Genomic DNA, 23937 nt, shown 5'->3' with positions numbered 1-23937 from the left:
CACTATAGAAAGCTTATAAAATACAGACTAGCAAAAAGAAGAAAATTGCATTCATCCATTCTACCACCAAAAGCAAGATAAGCACTGTCGACACAGTTGGGTATACTAGATTCTCTTCTATGCGTGTTTAGGTACTGCAGTCATATTAACTTATTTATGGTAGATTGACTACAATTACCTCTTTGCTTTTCATAATTCACATTTTAAACAATTATGATCTTAAAATCAGTATTAGCATTTATAAAGAGGTGTGCTAGCACACAAAGTTGCTATTCCATCCTAAAATTGATTTTAAAAAAATAATTCTGGCCTAATCTCTTCACATATGAGGCATAAAAGTGAAGGTTGCTTGGCAACTAAAATGATTCTAATGAGGACTTAAAAACATTACAAGAAAAGAAAAGTAGTTACTCATTTCTTTCCAATGCTAAATGTGAATTATGATAAACATGACTGATTATAGTTGTAATAAATGAAGGAAACAAAAAATGCTCCCATTAACTTAAAAGTCTAGAGGTGAGTTGTTTTTTTTTTTTCTTTTATGTATAGGGAAAGTCAGCAGGGTTTTGCTGAAGGGAAACAGAAACAGTGGAAAAATCTTCTGTCTCTGTTAACTTTCTAAGAGAATCTTAAGAAGTAGCAACTGGGAAAGATACGTAGCAGAAGCACAAAGATGCTACAGTTTGGTAGGTTTGTGATTCTTCTGCGGAGATGGTGGGCAGTGCTGTGAGGGAGGACATGTTGTCTGCTTTGGTTTTTTCCAAAGAGTGGTCAAGGGCCCTGGAGAGACTGCTGAGGTTCTTATTAAAATCTTCAGGCAGAAGATGCTGCCAGGATGGAGCTTGGATTAGAGGGACACCAGCAATTAGTTGAAATGAACAAAGGGAGTAGGGACCAGAGGTACTGTTCTTGAGGGGGGAGGGGAAGCAGAGACTGGCAGTTTTAGAGTGAAGGAGAGAGTGGAGTAACCGGAGTAGTAAGGCAGTCAAGGATGAAGTCACTTGGGAATTTCTGGGGTAGGGGAGCAAAGGTAGCTTTGGCTGGCTTCCCTTCACGGATGTCTGTGAACCGCTGTTCCCCCAGGACTTGTTTTTGTCATCTTGTGAAGAACCCCATTTAAAGGAGGCACCCAGGACATTTAGGAAGCCAAGAAATGTCCCAGCATTATGATTTATGAGTCTATCTTGTTAGAATGTAGTTACAGCCTACAGAGCATCCTTAAGTCTGGTGAGCAGTTAATCCTTTTGGTTAATTTTGCATTCACTTATTTAATGCCAGGTGCATAGGGAAGTTTTCATGCTCCCTTCCCCCCTTCTTCCTCCCCAGCTCACTTGCATCCTGGGTTCCAGATTTACTCCACCCAAACCTCCTTTGGTGGGTTCACCATTTCCCTCCACTCCCAGGTAGTTCAAGACACACAGTGAGTCACTCAGGCTTCTGATGTGTTGCTTTCCAGAAGACAGCTGTAGTTGTCACACTCCTGGCTGCTGGACTTTGTCTTCAGTTATTGCCAAGGACGAGCTGAGTGTGTGGTGACTGGGGTCCACCTGACTGTTTGGCACTGCTTTAAATTAACCCGGAAGGACCTATTCCCCACAATTACTGTGCCTGTGGTTCCCCCACCGTCTCTGCCCTCAGTGGCTCAGAGTCCTGTTACCTGGTCAGCAACCACCAACATCTGCCCGAGATGGACTTAGCTTCAGTTAACTGAGAAAGTGTGCCCTGAAAATTGCAAGAAAGATAGAGGAGGATTCTCTGGACTAAAAGAGATTTAAGGGACATTTCAACCAGTCATAACATGTTAACCTTTTTTCTAAATGTACACACACACATATTCATAATTATTATATAATTATATGTACTTGGAAATTTGTATGCTGAATGGATATTTAATGATATTAAGGAATTACTATCGATTTTATTTGAGGCATGTTAATGATGCATTGGGTTTTCTTTTTCTTAGGAGTTCTTATTTTTTAAAATACATACTGAAATAGTTACTGATGAAATATCATGTTTGGTATTTGCTTTTAAATAATATGGGAGGGAAAAGTGAGCGGAGTATAGATGAATTGGCCATGTTCTGATCATCGTTGAAGCCAGATAGGTCCATAGAGGTCCCTTACATTGTTTTTGCCTACTATGGTATATGCTTATAATTTTCCCTATTGAGATCTTAAAAAGAAAGTATTCTCAAACCTAAGAAAAATAGATGATTACGAATTCCAGAAAATTCAAAGGAATCTAGTCTAATTTTCTTGGGTTATGAAACAGAGTGCTATGTCTGTCTTAAAGAGGGAAGAGGAAAGTCAAGAATAAACATAGGGTACTTTGGTTGCACAGCACTGAAATACCTTATTCGTGTCCTGTACTTGACACCCCACATCACATTCAGCCCACTCCCTGCTTCAGCACTGAGATGTTGAACTCCCGGTATCCAGAAAGACCAAAACAAAACAAAACAAACTGCAGACTTTAATCTTCAACCCTACTATCAGAGGCAGGACTTGGAGTTAAGTGACTGAGAGAATGTAATACTCTCCTCCCCACCCCACCTCTCCCCCTCCCTCCCTCCCTCCCTCCCTCCCTCCCTCCTTCCCTCCTTCCCTCCTTCCCTCTCTCTCTCTCTCTCTCTCTCTCTCTCTCTCTCTCTCTCTCTCTCTCTCTCTCTCTCTCTCTCTCACACACACACACACACACACACACACACACACACACACACACACAGTTTTGATTAGGGAAATGCCATGGTCTTGGTAGAGCCTGATCCAAAGAAGGCAGTGAGCAGATTACAGAGGAGGCCATGGGAGGCCACACAGCATGGTAGTCTTTGGAATCCACTCCTGACTCTGCCATTTACCAAATGTTGGCCTTAGGCAAGTTATTTTACTGCAGTTTTCTCATCTGCAAAACAGATAATAATGGTGAAAGGTTTTAAAGGTCATTTTAGTTTGGGTGAAAATTAAATGTTTGTCTTAGGTAGGTTTCCTCAGAAGCAGATCCTGAGACAAGGATTTGAATACAAATAGTTTACTTTGGAAAACGATCCTAGGAAAAAACTGGGAAGGCGGCTTATAAAGGGTGCATTGTCAAGTGGGTTATTACTCTAGAATCAAGGTAGACGACTTCAGAACTATCCTACCGAAGGCAAAGGAGCTGGGGTATTTATATGGCAAATACCTCCAGTCATTGGTTAAGGGCTGCTTCTAGGTGTTAATTCTCCAGCATATTTTCTCCAGCATGTCTGGGCTGCCGTGCACACAGGTGGGGATGGGAAGGACCTCCAAAGGAAGCCCTCAGGCAGGTTGAAGTTGGGTGGGCATACACTATAATAGGAGGGCCTGAGAGTATGTGGGTGGGGGTACTGACGGCTCTGCTACAAAGTAAATGCTCAGTAAATGTTGGATGGGCAAATATAGGCTACATATAGGTCCAGATAAATTCAGAGCTGGTTAATAATCATACTCAAAAGTGTATACATACAGACATGGGTATGGATGGATGTCGTTCTGCAGGTGTAAACACTTACGGGTGGCTCTGGACATTTTCATCAGACTTAAACACAATCTATGTTTTTGTTAGACACACTGATGGAAATAAGTACATTAGATGAAAATCAAAGTTCAGGAAGATCAATAAGGAAGAGCAGAGAACTTGGACAGCACTTCAATAGGAATAAATGTCTTGCACTGAAATGTAATAATATTGCTTTATATATATTCTGGATGGAGAAAAACTAGGGTACTTGCCATCTTATGAAAAATACCAAAGGCTATTAGTAGATTTTAAATTCAATATGAGCCTATAGTGCCATGTGACTTCTCAAAAAGTTAAAGTAATCTGGGATTGCCTTAATCGAAATAGACTTTCCAGGTTAAGGGACTAATACCCTGATTGAATTATAAGGTCTAGTCCTAATGCTAGAACTTTTTGCCCTTAGCGAGTTTCTTAACATTTCTGAGACTCAGTTTCTATCAACATGAAAGTTAATACATATCCTCTATATTGTTGTGAAGTGGAATCTTCGTAGAAAGAAATCATTTATGTAAAATTTTATCAAAATACCATTATAGTAGATAATCAAAAATAGATAAATCAAAAATAGTAGATAATCAGAATGTTAGGGTTAGGATTTAGGGTTTAGGGTTAGGTTATAGACTTGAATGTTAGTGTATCATCCTCCCAGATTAATAATGCAAACTGCCAAAGGGTGCATAATTGCATCTTGGAGATACAAGATGGAGGTATCTGGTTGAAATGCCTGTGTCAAAAGAATTACCGGATGTTGTCATAATAGACACAGGCAGGTATGAACCTAGTACGTAGTACTGTAATTTTAAATTTTACATGAATATGAGCTATATTAATAGGCGTTTAGTGAGTAAGACCCCAAAACGTAATTCCCTCATTTTTCAAAATATTAGGACAATGACAGAAATCCAACATGAACTATCTTACAGAATTTATTGAAGGAAAACAGGTATTTCATATAACTGAAGCACAGAAGGAGTACAAGATACCTGTAGGCCTTGGAAACATCTGAATTTAGGGACTAGAACACCATCAGGAGATACCAGCATGTATTTCTGTCTCTTTCTTCTTTCTCTGACTTGCTTCTCTGCTTGTCAGCTAATCATTTTCTTTCACTGAAGATTTGTTTCCTCCCTGGACAGGGAATATGGCGCTAACAACTGCAAATCCTGTATCTCTAACCATTAGAGATTTAATATTTTTTTCCTCAAGTTCAGTGAAAAAATTGCCAGGGAAGAACTTTGGTTGGTTCAAGTTGGGGTAGATGGCTACTGCTTGAACCAATCAACTATGGCCACAGGGGTGGAGTAATTTAAGAATGGAGCATTTCTCTCTAGAACCACATTACTGAATTTGGGGAAGAAATTTTTCCCAAAGGAATGCTGATGTTCTGGCCACATTAAAACAACAATGTCCCAGAAGAGACATACAGATGGCCAAGAGGCACATGAAAAGCTGCTCAACATCATTATTAGAGAAATGCAAATCAAAACTACAGTGAGGTATCACCTCACACCAGTCAGAATGGGCATCATCAGAAAATCTACAAACAACAAATGCTGGAGAGGGTGTGGAGAAAAGGGAACCCTCTTGCACTGTTGGTAGGAATGTAAATTGATACAGCCACTATGGAGAACAGTATGGAGGTTCCTCAAAAAACTAAAAATAGAATTACCATATGACCCAGCAATCCCACTACTGGACATATACCCAGAGAAAACCATAATTCAAAAAGACACATGCACCCCAGTGTTCATTGCAGCACTATTTACAATAGCCAGGTCATGGAAGCAGTGTAAATGCCCATCGACAGACGAATGGATAAAGAAAATGTGGTACACTTATACAATGGAATATTACTCAGCCATAACAAGGAACGAAATTGGGTCATTTGTAGAGACGTGGATGGACCTAGAGACTGTCATACAGAGTGAAGTAAGTCAGAAAGAAAAACAAATATCGTATATTAACGCATATATGTGGGATCTAGAAAACTGGTACAGATGAACTGGTTTGCAAGACAGAAATAGAGACACAGATGTAGAGAACAAACAACAAACGTATGGACACCAAGGTGGGGAAAGCAGGGGTGGGAGGTGGTGGTGGTGTGATGAAAGAAGGAAAAAAAACAACATCTGTCTATTACACCAAGATCAGACCGAGCACTAGAGTGCAGGGCATTATTAAATTTAGGTTTAGTCTCTGGGTTTTAAGACAGGAATAGAAGGCTAGAAAGAGTACAGAGGAGATAAATAGTTAAGGAATGATATAGAAATAAAATCTATGAGGATATAAGATGGCAGCACCTGAAAAGATGACAAATTAGTGTTTTCTTTTTTCTTAGTCTTAACAGTATTAAGTGTATGTATGTCTTGATAATGTTATGCATAGAAGAGTTAGTATGTATATGTCCTCCCAGAGGACAGATACAGAGTAAATGGACTCCCCATTTATACACATATTAAATATCAAAACACAAACTCCCAGTTCTGGCCATGATAGATTATTGGGTATTGGAATTATTTTCCTGCTGTAAACAACTATAAAACTGGACATAACATGTGAAGCGACTATTTTTTTTAACATGCATTTTTAAAATTTATTTATTTATTTTGGTTGAGCCGGGCTTAGTTGCGGCATGTGGGATCTTTAGTTGGGGCATGCGGACTTCTTAGTTGCAGCTTGCGGATTTCTTAGTTGCGGCATGTGGACTCTTAGTTGTGGCATGTGGACTTCTTAGTTGCAGCATGTGGACTTCTTAGTTGCAGCATGCATGTGGGATCTCGTTCCCCCACCAGGGATCGAACTCGGACCCCCTGCATTGGGAGGGCAGAGTCTTACCCACTGGACCACCGGGGAAGTCTGAAGCAACTATTTTTAGGTATTAGAAAACAGGACAGACTTGTGATTATGGATAAAATGAAAAGATATAAGGTAACCTCAAAACTTATCTTGGCTTTCTCCTGGCACTGTACAAATTGTTGTACAGAGGACTAGAACTCAGAGAGCAGCATCTTGCCTGGCAGAAGAAACAGAGTTTGCGTTCAGGGCTTCTGGGGTGGCTGGAATTTGTGGATTAGGGTATTGGAAAGAAGGGATCTCTTGTCTTTGGCCAAGTGCTAAACTGCGTACAAATATGGTAAGACTCCATGCCACCAAATTGTTACTGGGGGTCTGTGAGTCAGAGGAAGTCTTATAGTCTGGGAAATATTGCAGTTTGGAACCAGCCAGAATGGAAAGATATAACACCTGAGGCATTCAGCTGAGACATGAAAAAGACCACACCACAGGAATAGGAGTACTAGAGCCCTAGAGTAAGAGCTACTCTTGAGCCACCCTAACAAAGCCTAAATCCAGGCCTTGACAGGATGAGTTTAAAACTCCAGTAAATTAAATGTGTCTATAAATTAACATGATCCAAATTCTAAACATTGTATCCACAATGCCCAGCATGTAATATAAAATTACAAGACATTTTAAAAAGCAGGAAAATGTGACCCATAACCAGAAGGAAAAAATGTTAAGAGAAATAGACTCAGAGTTGACACAGATGTTGGAATTAGTAACTAGGGAATTTAAAACAGCGATCATAAATATGTTGAAGGACTCAGAGGAAGGTAAACAGAAGAGTAACTCAACAGATAAATGGAAACAATAAAATCAGAAGACTGACAGCACCAGCTGTTGGTGAGGATGTGGAGCATCTCGAACTCTTAAACATTATGAATGGGATTGTAAAATGATATAATCACTTCGGAAAGCTGTTCAGCAGTTTCTTATAAATATGCACCCACCCTGTGTCCCATCAGTTGTACTCCTAGGCACTTACACAGGAGGAAGGAAAACATGCCCATGATATGACTTATACAAGAATGTCCATAGCAGCTTTTGCCATACAGATCCAAAACTGGGAACAACCCAAATATCACTCAACATGAGAGAGAATAAACAGTACGCTATGTATACAATGGAATACCGACTCATCAATAAAAAGGAATGCACTGCTGATGTAGTCAACATTGATTAATCTCAAAAATGTTTTGCTTCATGAAAGAAGCATTACACACAAAAAATACATACTGTATGATTCCAATATATGAAGTTCTAAAATAGGTAAAACTAATTTATGATTTAAAAAAAATAAGGAAAATGGCTTTATGGCGGGCTGAGTTGGAGGAACTGACTGGGAAGATAAGGGAACTTACTGGGTCATAGAAATATGCTAAATCTTGAGAGGGTTTGGGTTATAAGGATGTATGTATTTGTCAAAAGACATCAAACTATATGTTAAAATTTGTGCTTTCCACTGTACCTCAGTAAGATAGAAAAATTTTTTTCAAAAAACAAACACCAAAACTGGCTAGCAGAAAACTGGTAGAAATTTCTTCTGTAGGAACTTTGAGTGAGAGGACGTCTTTTCACAATCTATTCCCATGTGGTAGAGCTTGCTAGAAGGTAAAGCCAAGATTTTCAAGGCCTACCAGATAGCAAGTGAAGATGACTAACTTTTATTTCATCTCTGGTTTACTCCTTTGGGTTCCTCTATGATTGTGTGTGATCAAATATGTGAGGGCCAAGATCTGAGGGACAAATGTCTAGTGACTCAGAAACCAGAGTCCCCTTCTGATGGTCACTGGGCAGGGGTGGGGAGATAAATAAAACCCTGCCAAGAACATCCTTATTTAATCAGTTGACCTGCTGCTAGTGAAATACTCCTTGTAACACCCCACGAACTACAGAGATGAAATGGCAGACTCCTTGAAAGTTAACTCATGAGGCCATGCCATTGTAGAAGAGGGGTTCATTGAAATTTACCAAGAACCCACACATTTCATTTTAATCCTACTTGTGCGTCTGTTCCAGTTGTTTTACCAGAGTTGCTGAAATACTATAAAATGACTAATGTTCAATCCCCTTCTGGTTCCTCTCTCTGGCAGAAATATTGTGAGTGGTAAAAGGCCCAAGAGTTGGATGGTGGGAAAGGGAAAATGATATGTTTTCATATCCTGGATAAAATGCCCCTGGCCAGACAAAGTACAGCAGGGTCATCCCTGGGATTGAGCTTTCGGTGCCCCTTCATTAATGCCTGGAAAGTGATAGACCCCAGTGGACACTTCCCAGGGTTCCAGGGAAGAGGGGAGAGAGAAGACTGCCCAGACACCACAGGCAAAGACCCTTAATCAGCAGAGCCTGTGAAGGCCCCGGGAGAACTGACATCTTTATGTTGGAGGGTGTGAAGGACCCTGGTCTCCGGCTTCAGGGATAAAATATCCCCTCAGAATATGGCTGTGCAGGCCCGAGGGAGAGGGGAGCTTTCCTAATGTACGACGGGAAACTCCCTGTGGCCCAGATCAGTTACCTTTGATCATGGTCCTCTGGCTCAGCCCACATTCCTTTCTGATGTGCTTCTGATTGTGCTTCCTGAGTCCCCACCCAGGAGTCTGTAACGTTGGCACCAAATCACCTATTTGTTAAGTACTTCCCTTGTGTCTAGCCCTGAAAACGACTGAAAGACCTCACCACTGATTTCTGAAATTGGAGATGTCTTCATGAGGTCATTTAGTAGCTTATAGACCTACCCCAGGGCAAGGAATAAACTAAGTGGTCTAAAGCAGTCTAATCAAACTTGACTGACCATCATATCATTGGAGAGATTTTTAAAAATACAAATTCTGTGTCCATCCTTGAATATTTTGATGCAATAGGTATGAGATAAAGCCTTGGGATCTATTTGGGGGCAAGGTCGTTTGGTTTATTTTTTGTCTCGTCTTATTTTTAAGCTAACCAGCAGGTCTTGAAAAGTCAGTCAGGTTTAATATGTTCATTTACTTCTGGGTAAGCCTGAACATATGCACCCTAGGATAGAAAACATTTGATTTTTTTCTCCTGAAACTCTCCATTAAATTAAGACCACCTCACTAGAAAAAGAAAAAAAAAATCACCCACTAAAGCCCCCAAATTTACCAATTGTGAATTTTTTTTCATTATGTTATCTCCTCTCAGAGTGACAATTATTATACAAATATGACCAGAGGAATACTGAAGTCTACAACACCTTAACACAGGAAGATCTTTCCTATGGTTTCCACAGGTGACCAGGTGTGTGGAAAGGTGAGAGGTAAAGGGGGAAAACACACTAAGTGGGGAAAGTATTGAAGTGCTTCCTACTACACAGCCTGCTCTATACCTATTCAGACTGGCGACAGCATCCTCATTTTGCCTAAATCGCTAGCACGGATCAGGGAGGGACACATGTGCCAGCTGGTGCACATGAGAGGCCAAAGATGAAATAATGATATTGACCCACTGTGACCAAACTCTGAGCAAGCAGATGAGGCCAAGGCCTTGCCAACGTTCAGCCCCATCCTTGCTAACTTCTTGTATATTTGGGGGTCTGAATTTTTTTGCAAGTGGATGATCCAGCATCCCTGTGACAGATTGGGGAAGCCCTAGAGTCATTGCTCTCTTGTAATCATAGATGGCCATCTGTATGGCTCCTTGGCTTTTAAAGCAGTCGGGAAGGATGTTGACAGGGAAGGAAACTGAGAGTTAAGATACTAATGCTGACCAAGTGTGGGAGGAAAAATAATCAATTCAAGTAACTGAGCTTCCTGAATAACAGCAAAACTAGTCATGTTAGGCAAAAACCAACCTTTATTTCATGCTCTGATATGATCTCACTGTAGCAGTAAGTGTACACACATGCCCACATACACACACACACACTCACACACTCTGTAACCTTCCCTTAGTAGCTATGCAGTTAGGGAAAAGATGCAAGTAGAAATTAAAATAAGGTACTAGGTTCTTTAGAAATGATCCACCTGGAAAAGAGCCTTTAGGGCTCGGGTTGTAAGGTATAACCAGTTTTAAAAGATTGCTAGGTAAGAGGGTGCTGCTCTCCCCTTTCTGTGGACAGACCATCTGCTTTTGCAGCATTTTAAAGTAAAGATCTAAGTAAGGGCAACTCCCCAGTTTGGTATATGAGGTCCCCAACACTGTGACCCATATCCGCATTTTCATACTTCCTGTCTACAAATGCTTTCGAATTAAGCCAAACTGGACTTCGCATCCTTTCCTGAATATACTTTTAACTCTCTGATCTCCAAGAGTAGAAATTATTTCTTCCCTCACCCAGAATGTCTTTACCTCCATCTTAGTCTGTCAATATTTGACCCCTCCTTCAAGACCCACCTCATGCCACCTCTTCATAAATGTTGAGCCATTTCTTCTAGTCAAATCTAGCCTTCCCCTTTCCCCACACTGCCTTAGTGTTTTGTTTGTACCTCCCTCCAGGCCCTTCTGTGTTCTGTACCATATTATAGCTGGCAGCTTCTAGACAGTTGCTGGGACAGGACCCTGGTTATCTCTGCATTCCCCACACTACTAGGCACAGCTCTCTTAGAACAAAGACGCTGGACTTGTTATGAGAACATCCAAGCCCGGAACACCATCCCTGCCACTGGTGGTGGTATTAACCGTGGGCCAGTTGTTCATCCAGGGTGATATTCAAAATACTTAGTAACTGGCACGGCACAGGCCCCATCAGTCCACACGGATGCCACTTGGACAGACTGAACATCAGCCCTGTTTTTGTGCCTTTTTCATCTGCAAAGTGACTGTGTCCCTACCCACCTCACAAGGTGGATGTGATGGTCAAATGAGACCAAGCATGTGGAAGTACTGTGTAAGGTGAAAAGTGCTGTGCTCAGGCGTGTCCAGCTGTTTAGTGTTATTTTCAGTGCCATGTGGGGTTGGTGGCCCTGCCCTCGGCATCCCCTCCTACTCTGCTCTGCTCAGAGCAGGCTCCAGAGCTGACCAAGGACTTGCTGATCAGTTGAGGACACAAGTCGAAGAAATCTTGGCATCAACCTATTAGATCCCACAGAAACTCAGGATATCAGCTTCTTCAGGCATCTCCCTCTACCCTTTCAGTCCTGAAAATGTCAGTTTTTCAGTGGATATACTTTGGCAATTCTTATCTAGATCACAAGCCCAGGACGGCTTTTTGAACTGTAGTCTAAGCTTTTCTCACTTGAGGAGAATTGTTCTATTGCACAATGACGTTCAATTTCAGGACCCTTAAAGATATCTGGGAATCTCTGATTGTCACTGTGTCAAGGGGATGCTCTGTCTAGATCTGTAAATGGAATTAAATGCCAGTGGCATTAACACAGGTTGAAAGAAGAGCCTGAACATTAGGTCCTGCTTTATGTCCTTATCGTTTGTTGATCCGTCTTTTTACCCTTTCTTCTTAAAAACTGTGATTATTCCTTTACCATCACCTCCTTGCATCCCCTCACATCTCAGGCATAAAAATCCTTTCTACATACACCTTTCTTCCAAAGACATTTAACTCTTTCAATAAGTGCACAGCTACTGTTTTGTGTTTATCACTGGCTACTAGTCAGTATCTGTTCTTATACAGAGCAGTCTCCCCTTATCTGAGGCTTTGCTTTCTGAAGTTTGTTACCCATGGTCAACTGTAGTCTGAAAATATTAAATGGAAAATTCCAGAAGTAAATAATTCATAGGTTTCATTTTCTTATTTTTTATGGGATATTTTTAAATCTGTTTTTTATTTTTATTTTTTTATTGAAGTAGAGTTGATTTACAATATCATGTTAGTTTCAGGTGTACAGCAAAGTGATTCAGATATATATATATGTATATATGTATGTGTGTGTATATATACATATATATGTGTGTATATATATGTGTGTGTATACATATATATATATATATTCTTTTTCAGATTCTTTTCCCTTATAGCTTATTACAAAATATTCAGTACAGTTCCCTGTGCTATACAGTAAATCCTCATTGTTTATCTATTTTATATATAGTGGTGTGTATCTGTTAATCCCAAATTCCTAATTTATCCCTCCTCCCCTTTCCCCTTTGGTAACCATAAGTTTGTTTTCTATGTCTGTGAGACTGTTTCTGTTTTGTAAATAAGTTCGTTTGTACTAATTTTTAGATTCCACGTATAAGTGACGTCATAGGGTATTTGTCTTTGTCCGGCTTACTTCACTTAGTATGGTAATCTCCAGGTCCATCCATGTTGCTGCAAATGGCATTATTTCATTCTTTTTATGGCCAAGTAATATTCCGTTTGTGTGTGTGTGTGTGTACACACACACACACACACACACACACACACACTCCACATCTTCTTTATCCATTCATCTGTCAGTGGACATCTAGGTTGCTTCCATGTCTTGGCTATCGTAAATAGTGCTGCAGTGAACATTGAGGTGCATGTATCTTTTCGCATTAGAGTTTTCTCTAGATATATGTAGTGGGATTGCAGGATCATATGGTAACTCTATTTTTAGTTTTTTAATTGCATGGCATTCCGAGTATGATGATGAAATCTCACACCGTCCTGCTTCATCCTGCCCAGGACATGAGTCACCCCTTTGTCCAGCAGATCCACACTGTAGACTCTACCCACTCACTGGTATAGGAAAAAACATACATGGTGTATATAGTATAGGGTTTGGTACTATCTTTGGTTGCAGGCATCCACTGGGGGTGTTGGAATGTACCCCAGAGACTGCAGCTCTGGACTCAGAATGAGAAAATAACCAGCACAATAATTTGTAGTCCCTTCCTGCCACTTCCTAGCTGTGGGACTACAAATGAGTGGTAAGGATGAGTAATTTTACCTCCCTTGTGTCTGTTTCTTCATGTGTGAAACAGCAACGTCTACCCTGCAGAGCTGTGGCGAAAATTAGAATGCCTATAGCAGGGCTCTTTTGTGCCCATCTCAAAAGGAGATGGTTCTTATTATGATTACAAGACACTGTTCAGCAATAACCCTCAGGAAACTTTGAAAAAATAAAAGTTTATTGCTTACAAGACCTGGAAATTACACAGCATACCTAGGGCCACACAGCAAGGTTGGGGTTGGGGGAGGGAGAGAGGAGAGAAAGAAAGAGAAAGGGCACGCAGGCCAGGGGTTCTGAATATATTGGGGTCGAGGGTGGGTCTAATGTTTGATGGGCTCAGTCTTTATTGGTGAATTTAAGACATAAGGGCAGGAGTTTCTAAAGTATGAGGAGAGGAAAAAACAAGTAGCCCAATGGTCAGTTATTGAAATCAACCACAATGTCTAAAACCAAGGAGCCTCAGTGCAGGGAGGTGGCCTGGCCCTTTATCTAGTCTTGTGGCTGGCAGTGTGTGTATTTGAGAGATAGCCATCTTTGAAGGATGCCTCTTTGCAATGGATGCCTCAGCAATCAAAGCTTAGGTCAGGCACTTGTGCTACAAAACAGAAAAAACAAATACAACTATCACCACAATAGCCTAGCCCACCCAAGCACCAGGGATGCTCAGTACCTTTCCAGGTAGGCTGGCACCAGAAACCCTCCAGAGCTGAGATGGAAACGATGTGCCTTTAATCTTCTCAACCCAGAATGAGCAGCAGTGGGATACAGTGGAAAGGGCCGGGCTTGAGTTGAAAGACCTGGACTCAGGTCAGGCACTCACCACGCACGTGACTTTAAGCAGCTCACCTCACCTTATTCCGTTTCCTCGTCTGTAAAATAATAAAAATAATACCCATCCTGCAGAGTTGGTGTGAGGTTCAAATAAGCTAACGTGCGAGGAGAGAAGGCCCTAATAAATGCATGTTGTTGGTACTTCAGCAGTGGCGCGAGGTTTCGTGTGCTACGTGACTACTGTACTGTCAGGCAGCCTAGATATTTAGGACCCACCAGTCAACCAGATATCACGGTGGTTTGGACTTAGTGCAGGACCTTGTTCTCCCCAAAAGATATCAAAGTGCTTTCCTTATCTTGACTGATCTCCTGATTATCTCTGTGCTGGGAGGGATGGAGGCAAGATATTATCAAGCTTTTATTCTGCAAAGGAGCAAACTGAGGCGTGGAAATGACAGCGCTATCCCAGGGCTTGGTAGCCTGGGTTCAGATCCCAGGACTGCCATTTACCAGCTAGACTTGGGCACGTTGCCTTACCCCTCTTTTAACCTCGGTTTCTTCATCTGTCATGACAATACCACCTACCTCGTAGAGTTAATACATGTGAAGACCCTCTTGGAACAGGGCTTGGTACTGCGCCCCATGTATGTTTAACAGCTGGAGAGCAACAGAGACCGCCAGTGGGAGAGGGAGAGGGAGAGAAAGTCAGGCTGGACTTTGAATGTAGTTCACTTGTTCCGGTCAGATGCTGTATTTCCTCTGGCAGAACACCAGATAGTGCTCCCGGCCTTCCCATCTTCCGATTGGTATCCACTTTGTGAGTTTCCGTTGCATTTTGGCCGTTTCTGTAAGATGGTGACACAGCGCCAGTTCATGACGTGAGCTGTTTGAAACCCCTTCTTATTTGCTCCTGGCTCCTGAGTAGAGAGCAGTTTTTTCTTTCCTTCAGTGAATAAGACATTCCTCACCCACCTGTGAAGTTCTCTCTTTCAGAGTCATTCCTGGGTCCTCATGCAGATTTCTCTCTAGCACCTCAGTAAACCCTAAGAAATCCTTCTGTCTTGAGGGCCCGAGGGGCGGGTTGCACTTAGAACGTAGAACTGGAAAGAAGTTTGGAAGGCCCCTACTTACTCTGCCATGGATTGGAACCATGCTTGCAGGAAACCACATCTGGTCTCATGGGCACGGACAGTGTGACAGACCAGCGTGGACAGCCCCTCTTTGGGTTGTGGTTAAAATGAAGTATTTCATGAAAAATCATTGTTCCACTCTGGAATAACGAGAGCCTAGCAGGAGCAAAGTAGTGTTCCAAATCCAGCAAGAGAAATAAGAACAGGTCGCCACCGTGACAGTGCTTCCCAGTTTACTAAGCGTTTCTCTGTCTTTAATCAAAGGTAATCTAATCCTCACCACAACCAAAGAAGGGGCGAGGAGGCTTTCAGAATAACTTCTGTCTGATTACAAAAGATTTTACTCAGTCCTTTTACCATACGTGATGGTGTGATGATGTTTTTTGTCCAGGCCTGTTCATTGCAGAGAATTATGAGTCAAGGACAGTTTGTGGTGAGACAGTGTTGGGGGCAGTGCCATTTTATGGCAACGTACACCAATTGCTTCAGCCCTGTCGTGCACCGGAACGAGATTAACTAGGCGTCTAGGTCTGTTAGGATCAAATCAGTACTGAGAAAAACTTTCTGAAGAAGGCTGAGTTCGTGGCTAACTAGTAAGTCTCAGACAGGCCTTGTGTTATTTCACTAGGTCAGTGTTTGGAAAGTTCCCTGAGCTGCTGCTTAATACCTATCCAGCCTGTCAACAAATACGCTAAAAAAGGCCCAGGATTTAACAGACAAGATTGAAGTGATAGGAACGCGCTCCAGCAAGCAAGGAGAGAGCAGAGGGAGGGCTGCCCCAGATTCCCTTCCCTGTTGTGTTGTGTCTTTGTCTTGGGTCCTCTGGCCTCCCTCCAGCCACCTGCGGGCAGCTCTCTATGTCCTCGGGAAGCTGAGCCTGGGCCCTGCTGCCTGTCCGCCCCCCGCCGGGCACATTCTTGTGGTGCTGTGCGGGGGACAGTCACTGTGTGAGCCAAGTAGGCTGCGTTGACAGCAGCTCACCAAGGACTCAAATCACAGCTTCTCTACCCAGCTGGACAATTCGATTGTTCCCAGGGACTTAGATGGGCCTCGGAGAAGCGGCCACCTGCCCAGGGTGTTCAGTTGGTGCCGCCTTCCAACAACGACTCTTAGAATTTGAGGTCATGGCTTCGTCCCAGAGTCCATCACAGGGTCGCAGACTCCATCACAGTGTCACAGACTCCATCACTGGGTCGCAGACTCCATCACCAGGTCGCAGACCCCATCACCGGGCCTACCCCATACCCATCACGCCTCCTCCCGCCCCTTGTCTTTTAGTGCCGGCCCAGCCCCCTGACCTCCACACTTGGGACTGTGTCCAATTTGCAGAACGGAAGAGGACAGCTTCCCTCACGACTTCTCAGACCCCTGATTCTTGAGACGTGACAGGTCTGGATGGAGGCTGCAGTCCCCAAGGAAGGCCACGGCCTTGCTCAGCAGAGGCAATAGAGCTGAAAGCTCTTCTTCACTTTAGGCAATTCGTGCGCATGATTAGACATTTATAGATTGCAGTCGCTCATCCAGAAAATCTAGGTCATCCTTTACATAGAGCTTCACGCTTCGGAAGCAAAGCCGTGCGCGGGGAGGACCGTCCCCGTGGCCGTCTGCTTTGGCTGAGGGAGCGGAGCTGCTGTTGCAGGAAGAGGGAGAGGCGGGCCACTCAGGGGCTGTGAGCTCTCAGGGCACTGGTGTTTTCACCCACGTGGCCACGGGCTCTCTGGGGTCTAGTCGTCCTAGCTAAATGGTGCCAGTAACAGCCTTTGTGCTGATGTCATGAGAAGTGGTGGGTTTAAGGGTTCGGGTCTCCAGGAAGACTTTTAGTCTGTACCGTGACTGCAGTGAGAAGGGCAGGGTTGGTATGTGGATGTAGGGCTTTTGGGGGAGAAAAGGAGATATGGGCGTAAGAGGTTTAGCCTTGTAGCATGCACAGCTGGAAGTCAGAGCTCTTCCCAGTATACCTAGGCCTTACGCCGCTCACCTCCCAGCAATCCCCCGAGGAGAGGTAGATGCCAAGGAAGGAGACCTGGGCTGGGGGCCAGAGGGCCGATCCTGTCCAGGACCTTCCACTCACCAGCCCTAGACCATGGCCAACGCACGACACCTCGGTGTCCTCCTCTTTAAAACTGTGCCCACGGTGCCAGCTGCTCGCAGAGCGGTACGACTCAGGTGCTCAGCCCAGGTGGTTCTGTCCCTTGAGCCTCAGTACTGTGAAAACAAAGTCTTGCCCTCAGGCGTTCCCATCCAGGGAGAGCAGTGGCTCTCCCGCTGCTGGGGGCTTCAAGGACAGCTGTGTGTGCACACGCACGTTTTGTCTGGGTATGATATACCAGGTTATCCCAGAGGGAGCCAGAGCGGGGCTTAGATTTATGAGGGCTGGGAGCTTCCCTTCTCCCGCATTCTCACCCTACGTTAAAATGTTCTTCCTTGGGTTAGAGCACCAAGTACTCCAAGAAGTCGCTGTTGCTATGCAGACATCTGAGAGGATCCACCCATGCGTCCTCCCCTCCTCCCCGAGGAATGTGCTCATCAGGGTTAACTGGGCAGCAGTCACCAGGCAAGGCCCAGAGGGCATGAGATCAGGAGTGAGGTGAGGAGGAAAGTGGGTTTGGGAGCACCTGGGAACGAGGTGCCAGGTAGGGCGGAAGCTGAGCAGGCACCGCCCTTCCGACCCCGGGTCCGTGGATGAGAGCGGCAGCCCGTGGTGCTGAGAGCTGACTGCAAGCATCTCCTCCCCGCTCCACCGTCTGACTTCATATTGGTGGCTTGGAATCGGCCACAGTGGGGGTATTGATACCACAGAAATCTGCGTGCACCACAAATCAGGGTCCCCCCCACCCCCCAGGAGAGCTGTTGTTGAAACTCTTACCAGTGCTCCCCCAGTGGCAGCCACGCGGGTTCTCACGCTTGCCCTGTGAAGCGAGACTCCGTCCTTAGCAAATCCCTTGCTTTCTCCTGGTTGGAGAAAAGATTAAGGTGCTGCCGATACATGTTGTGAGCTGCTCAGGTAGTGAAAGCTCTGAGGGCTCAAAGTATGTGTGCGTCACCACATTCTTTCTTCGCACGCACTTCCTACCCCAGCTGCAGCTGTCGGCCCTAAAAAACCAGACCAACCAACAAACAACAAACCAGTAAACTTATTTTCAGCTTGTCAATTTTTCTGCACTCTCCAAACAGGATCTAATGAGTGTAATAGTCTTGCTGTCAAGTAGAGTTTATTTCTTTGGAACATTTACCGTGTTGTAACGCGTTCAGAACTCTGTATCTGTCAGGTTCTGCCTAGATCCAGTCTCTCCTGTTACTGGTGATACTGACCTGCATTAGCAGCTGCAGCCCTGCTCTAGGCTCTGGATCCAAACCTGCCCCGTGGCTTTCTGATACTAGCTTTCCCATTACCATTTTCTGGCCCCCGTTTTCAACACACCTGTTCTTTTGTGTGATTCCCTCCCAATGCTGATCGCTTGCTTACCCTCAATATACCAATTTCTGATATTCTGTCTTTGGTACATACAAAATCCCTTCGCACATCAAGGGATTTCCATGGAAACCGAAACATAGGGGAAGAAGGGACTCTGTACTGGAGTTTCTCTGGTGTTGGACATGTTTTCTGTCCATTTTGCAGCGAGTCATTGCTGCCTCATCCCCCAGACAAGCCTTCACTGTAGGAAGGTTGCCCCCACCCCTTGTCAGCAAGAAGCAGTGCCTCGAATGCAGCCGTTTGCAAGTTTGTTCTCACAGGAGTCATATCATCAGGGAGCAGGGCATCACTCTAGGCAAGCAGCTTATTTAAGATTAAACCACAGAAAGGAAGAAAAGAGGCTATGGGCAGGTTGAGAGATAGAGGGCTAGACCAGATGGCCTCTTGAATCCTGAAGCTTTGGGTCACCTCACTGCAGATGGCAAGAGATGCTTCCTGAATCACCACGACTGGATAGGATCTCTCCTTTGCCACCATTCAGCATGATCTCCACGGGTTTCACTTCTAACATTGACTGCCTGATATTATGAAGTATGTTGGGTGTGTGTCTTATTCTCCAACTAGACAAGAGTTTTCTTATAGCTCTTCATATCTCCTTTGGTACCTAGGACAGTGCCTTGCACAGAGTCGATTAATTATAAAATGTTTTTAATTGAAGTAGAATGAAAGTTGCTCTACAGAGTAGTTAGAGGGCTGTATCCTCTCGTTGGAAGGGTGTAACTAGAGCCTAGTCAGCCAGTTACCTGTGATGCCTTTAGGAGGAAGTAATGCAACAGCTAGAAGGTTGAGGTGGAAGACAGCTAAAGTCTTTTCCACCGTGAGAGTCTGTGATTCCATGAAGCATAGCTAACGCCAGCACTGAGTCTGATGATGGAAAACCAGTTGCTGGCTCACAGAGAAATGACTCTCCACATGGCTTTTCTGTTTGCTCTGTAGAGCAAATGGTCCACAGGTCGGGTGGATCTTTGACTAGCATACTTCCCTAGCAGCACACATTGCTCCCCAGGTTGAGTGATGGAGTATGTAAGATGGGCAATTTGTGTCCCACTGAGGTTTCAACCCCTTAAAGAAGTCTCCCCCTGAAGTAGAAGGAGAAGCAGATGGTAATGAGAAAATATGCACATTTTATTATGCATTGCACATTTTACGTATTAGAATTTTAGTATGACACCCTGCATTTTTCAGAAGCCTAAAGCTGCAAACAAAATTAAATTATTCACTGAAATGTTTAAATCAGCTTACAGCAATTATATCAAATTATCAAAATAAAATCCAGCAGTCTAGAAGGTAGATTCCCCTTGACCAGCCACTTTGAAATCTGACTTTCAAAGGGTGGCTCTTCCCCTCAAGAAGGGAGAAGTGCTGCTCCGTGAGATGAGGGCGGGAGGGGAGTGCATCCTTGATGAGGTTGTAGGGAGGTCGATGGTCGAGTTGGGGAGAGGTTGGGGAGAGGTGGTGGCAGGAATGAGGGCAAGTGAACATGCAGGAAGTTCTGTGGAAGAAGGGGCACCTACGAGGGGGTTGTGAAACAAGGTGCCGAGAGATGCCCTCCTGGCCTTACCGTATGCCAGCCTGCCCTCCAACAGAGCGTGTGGGGATTAACACGCCGTAGTGGGGGACCATCAGAGGACTCTGTGGAAGAGGGGGTGTGAGGCAAAAGTGGAGAATGACTGTGACTGTGGATCTTAGGCACAGCACCCTTCTTATTTTAAAGCCAACTTGAATGATCACTATCAATCCGCCAAGGCATGTGAGAGTTTTTCAGAAATCATCAGATGCAAAAAGCTATCCTTTCAAATGTGCATTAATTGGTTCCAATCCAATATTCCAGTGGCGTCTCTTAGACTTGTAGCCCTAGGGACTGGAAGAGATCTTAAAGCTCATCTACTCTAGCCCCCTTCCCCCATTTAATACTTGAATTCCCTATCCTGACAAATGGTCACGCAGTGTCTTGGAAAGAGCTGGGGATCTGGAATCAAACAGACCAGGAACCAGATCCTGAGCTCCTCCACCCATTGTCTCTTTGACCTAGAACAAGCGACCTAATCTCTCTGTGCTTTCATTTCCTCAGCTGTAAATTGTGAGCAGTATCAACACTGCAGAGGTGTTGTGAGAATTAGAAATAACATCAAAGTGCTGAGCATGGCCCCTGGTATTGAGTAGGACTTCAGTAAATAATAGGTTCAATGCCAATTACAATAATTGAATAAAGTGTCCCTCCCCAGCCTCCTCTTGAATACAGAGGTCTGTGATGCAAATGCTTCCGTTGTTGGGCAGGCTTAATGGTTAGAATTTTCTGCCACGTGTTGTGCCCAGTTCTCTTTCCCATAACTTTTTCTATTCATCCTCTCTGGTTCTGCCATTTGTGGCCCCACAGAACAAGTCTAAACATTCTCCCACAGTTAACGTTACAAATATTTGAAGAAAATTTTAATATCTCTACTGAGTCTTCTCCATGGTAAACCTATTTGGGTCCTTGAATCTTTCTGTATGTGACTTGGTTTTCATCTCACCCAGGACACTGCTAAGCCCCTTTCCCTAATATATGAGCATCCAGGAAGGATGCTAGCCAGCCACAAAGAACAATTGAGATAGCAAGTCTTAGATTTTATTCATACTGAATAAGTCTGCGACTGTGTCCATAACTCCAGGAACATTCTAATGCATACCCTACAAATATATTTCAGTTTCTCCTGCTTTGTACCATAACGTACAGGAATAGAAGCACTACTATATAATTCTGTGAGGAAAGGTGCCTTATAAAAACTATATTGTCAGATGCTGACTTGAAAACTTACGTCCGTATAATTGTGGTAGATTTGATTGTGTTATTGCCTCCTCGCCCAACTTTACCTTCTCTGTGTCAGTGATCTTTTCCATATGACTTTGAGGTTCCTGCCCTTTGACTTGAGATTCAGCAGTGACTTTCTTCGGCCAACAGACTAAAGCAGAAGTGACAGCATGCCAGTTCTAAGCCTAGGCCTAAGAGGCCTTGGATACTTCCAGTTGTCCTACAGCACCCTGCCCTCACCACGAGAAGAGCATACCCTGGCTAGCCCACTGGTCCAGGGAAGTTGGGGGCGCATGTAGGATAGGAGCCCTAGCAAAGCCCAGCCTATATCAGCCAACCCCTAGCCAACTTACAGACTCTTGAGGAAAAAAAAAAAAAAGATTACTGTTTTCAGGCACTGAATTTTGGGGTGTTTTGTTATGCAGAATTTTTGTGGCAGGAGATAAATATTACAGAAATTATGTGGGCCAGAAAACAGATAGCAGTACTAACCCCACCTCACCAGAGTGTAAGCTTAGAATAAGTAATGAACGATGTATAAAACTATAACAGGCTAGATGAATACTTCTTAAAAATGATTTATCAAATTGTAACTTTGTTTCTTTTATAAACTGTGGCCAAGAAGAAAATGTGTGCGTATTATATATCATTAATGAAATAGCTAATGAAAAAAGCAAACTCAATATCCAAAGATACATGAAGAGTTAAGGGGTCTCCTATTTGGTGTAGTTCACTCATTTACTCAAGAAGTGTTTAATGAGTAACTGTCATGTATCAGCACTGTTGTAGACCCTAGAGATATGGTTGTGGAAAAAACAGACAAGGTCAGGTCTCATGAAGCTTATATTCTAGCAGAGACTCAGAAAATAAAAATCAAATAAAAAAAGAGAACTTCAGATCACTGGTAAGTGTTGTGAAGAAACTCAGGCAGGACCATGGCTACCTTACGTAGTTTAAGGAATACCTTTCTGAGAATGTGACCTTGAAACTGAGACATAAATGACATGAATGGGCCAAGGGAAGAAAGGCCACACTGACGGAAATAACAAATGCAAAGTAGGAATAAGCTTGGAGCGTTCAAGGTATAAACAGTGGTATAGAGAGGAGTAATATGGTATGAAAGGAAGTGGGAGGCTAACAGGGGCCAGAACATGTAGAGCTCTGTTGGCTGTAGCAAGGAGTCCATGTGTTATTACAAGTATAATGGAACCCATTGAAGCGTATTAAGCACATGACCTGATTTATGGGTTTTAGGAGCTCACTCCTGGCTGCTGTGTGAAGAGCAGTTTGTGGGTAAGTGGATAAGAGTGAAAACAGGAGGTCAATTAGGTCATCGTGGTAATGGCTACACAGCATGATGGCAAGGATGGGGAAACATGGAGAGGTTTGAGGCGTATTTTGAAAGTAGAATCAAGACTTGCTAATGTATTGGATGCGAGGAAAAATGAGAAATGAAGGATGACCACTAGGTTTTTTGTTTGGGTAACTGAGAGGATGACTGGTGGTACCATTTCCTGAGATGAGGAAAAATGGAGGAGAAGTGAATTAGGGGACGGAGAGGTCATGAATTTTGTTTGTATGAGTTAAGTCAGAAATTACACATCTATGTGGATTCGCCAAGTAGGATGTGGGACATAAGAATTCGGTACTCAGGGCTGAAGATGTCTGTTGGGCAGTCATGAGCATATCAATGGTATTTTCGCCAAACGACTAGATTAATTCCCCTACCTAGAAGAAAGAAGTTAAATTTTTTTAATTTAAAACTTAAAAAGTTTTAGACTTTAAAAATTGTTAGAAAAAAAAAGAAGTGGGAGGACTAAGCCACAGAGCACAGTAACATTTAAAAGCTCAGCAAACGAAGAGGAGACAGAACAAGAGCTGGAGAGGGAAGCTGAGAGAGTGTGATGTTGTGGAAGCCAAGCGAAGAAAATGCTCCAGGAAGGAGGAGAGAGTTGTCAGCTTGGGTTGGGTTGGGTTGAATGCAACTCAAGTCATAAAGTAAGATGAGGACAGAGGCATGAACCCTTGGATTTGGCAATGTGGACCTTGAAAATAAAAGATTGGAGACCTTGAAAATAAAAGATTTTGTGGAATAAGAAAGGTAGGAGAGGGCTTCCCTGGTGGCGCAGTGGTTGAGAGTCCGCCTGCCGATGCAGGGGACACGGGTTCGTGCCCCGGTCCGGGAAGATCCCACATGCCACGGAGCGGCTGGGCCCGTGAGCCATGGCCGCTGAGCCTGCGTGTCCGGAGCCTGTGCTCCGCAACGGGAGAGGCCACAACAGTGAGAGGCCCGCGTACCGCAAAAAAAAACAACAAAAGAAAGAGAGGTAGGAGTCAAAAATGGTATGGATGAAAGGGAATGGGAGATGAGAAATTGATGACTGAGGTTTTGCTGAAAAGGGGAACAGAATGGAGAGGTGCCTACAGTTTCAGGTTTTGTTTTATTTCATTTCGTTTTAAATAGGAGATTCTGGGGTGTGCTTAAGTGCCAGTGGAAGTAAACCAGGCGAGAGAAAGAGGAAAGTTGATACTGGAGGAGAGAACGTGGACAAAGACAGTGTCAGT

The 23937-nt window shown here is 43.7% G+C and overlaps 1 protein-coding gene across 10 annotated transcripts in view; it reads left to right on the top strand.

The window, feature by feature from the left end:
- Positions 1–23937, top strand: part of RASGRP1 (RAS guanyl releasing protein 1) — a 309379-nt gene that overhangs the window by 236263 nt on the left and 49179 nt on the right. The window contains exon 1 of one of the 10 annotated variants that reach the window (XM_067742499.1): positions 9624–9642. The exons of 8 other annotated variants lie outside the window; for them this stretch is intronic. Coding sequence is in view for 1 of the 2 variants with exons in the window: in XM_067742466.1 (XP_067598567.1) it covers positions 23567–23699 (133 nt within the window). In the remaining variant the exon portion in view is untranslated. Of the gene's footprint in view, positions 1–9623; positions 9643–23170; positions 23700–23937 lie in introns of those variants that run through there. One more of the 10 variants, XM_067742466.1, reaches the window with a different exon arrangement.

The sequence above is a fragment of the Pseudorca crassidens genome, chromosome 1 (assembly GCF_039906515.1).
Source record: "Pseudorca crassidens isolate mPseCra1 chromosome 1, mPseCra1.hap1, whole genome shotgun sequence".
Taxonomy (NCBI): domain Eukaryota; kingdom Metazoa; phylum Chordata; class Mammalia; order Artiodactyla; family Delphinidae; genus Pseudorca; species Pseudorca crassidens.
This window is presented reverse-complemented; position numbering and strand designations above follow the sequence as displayed.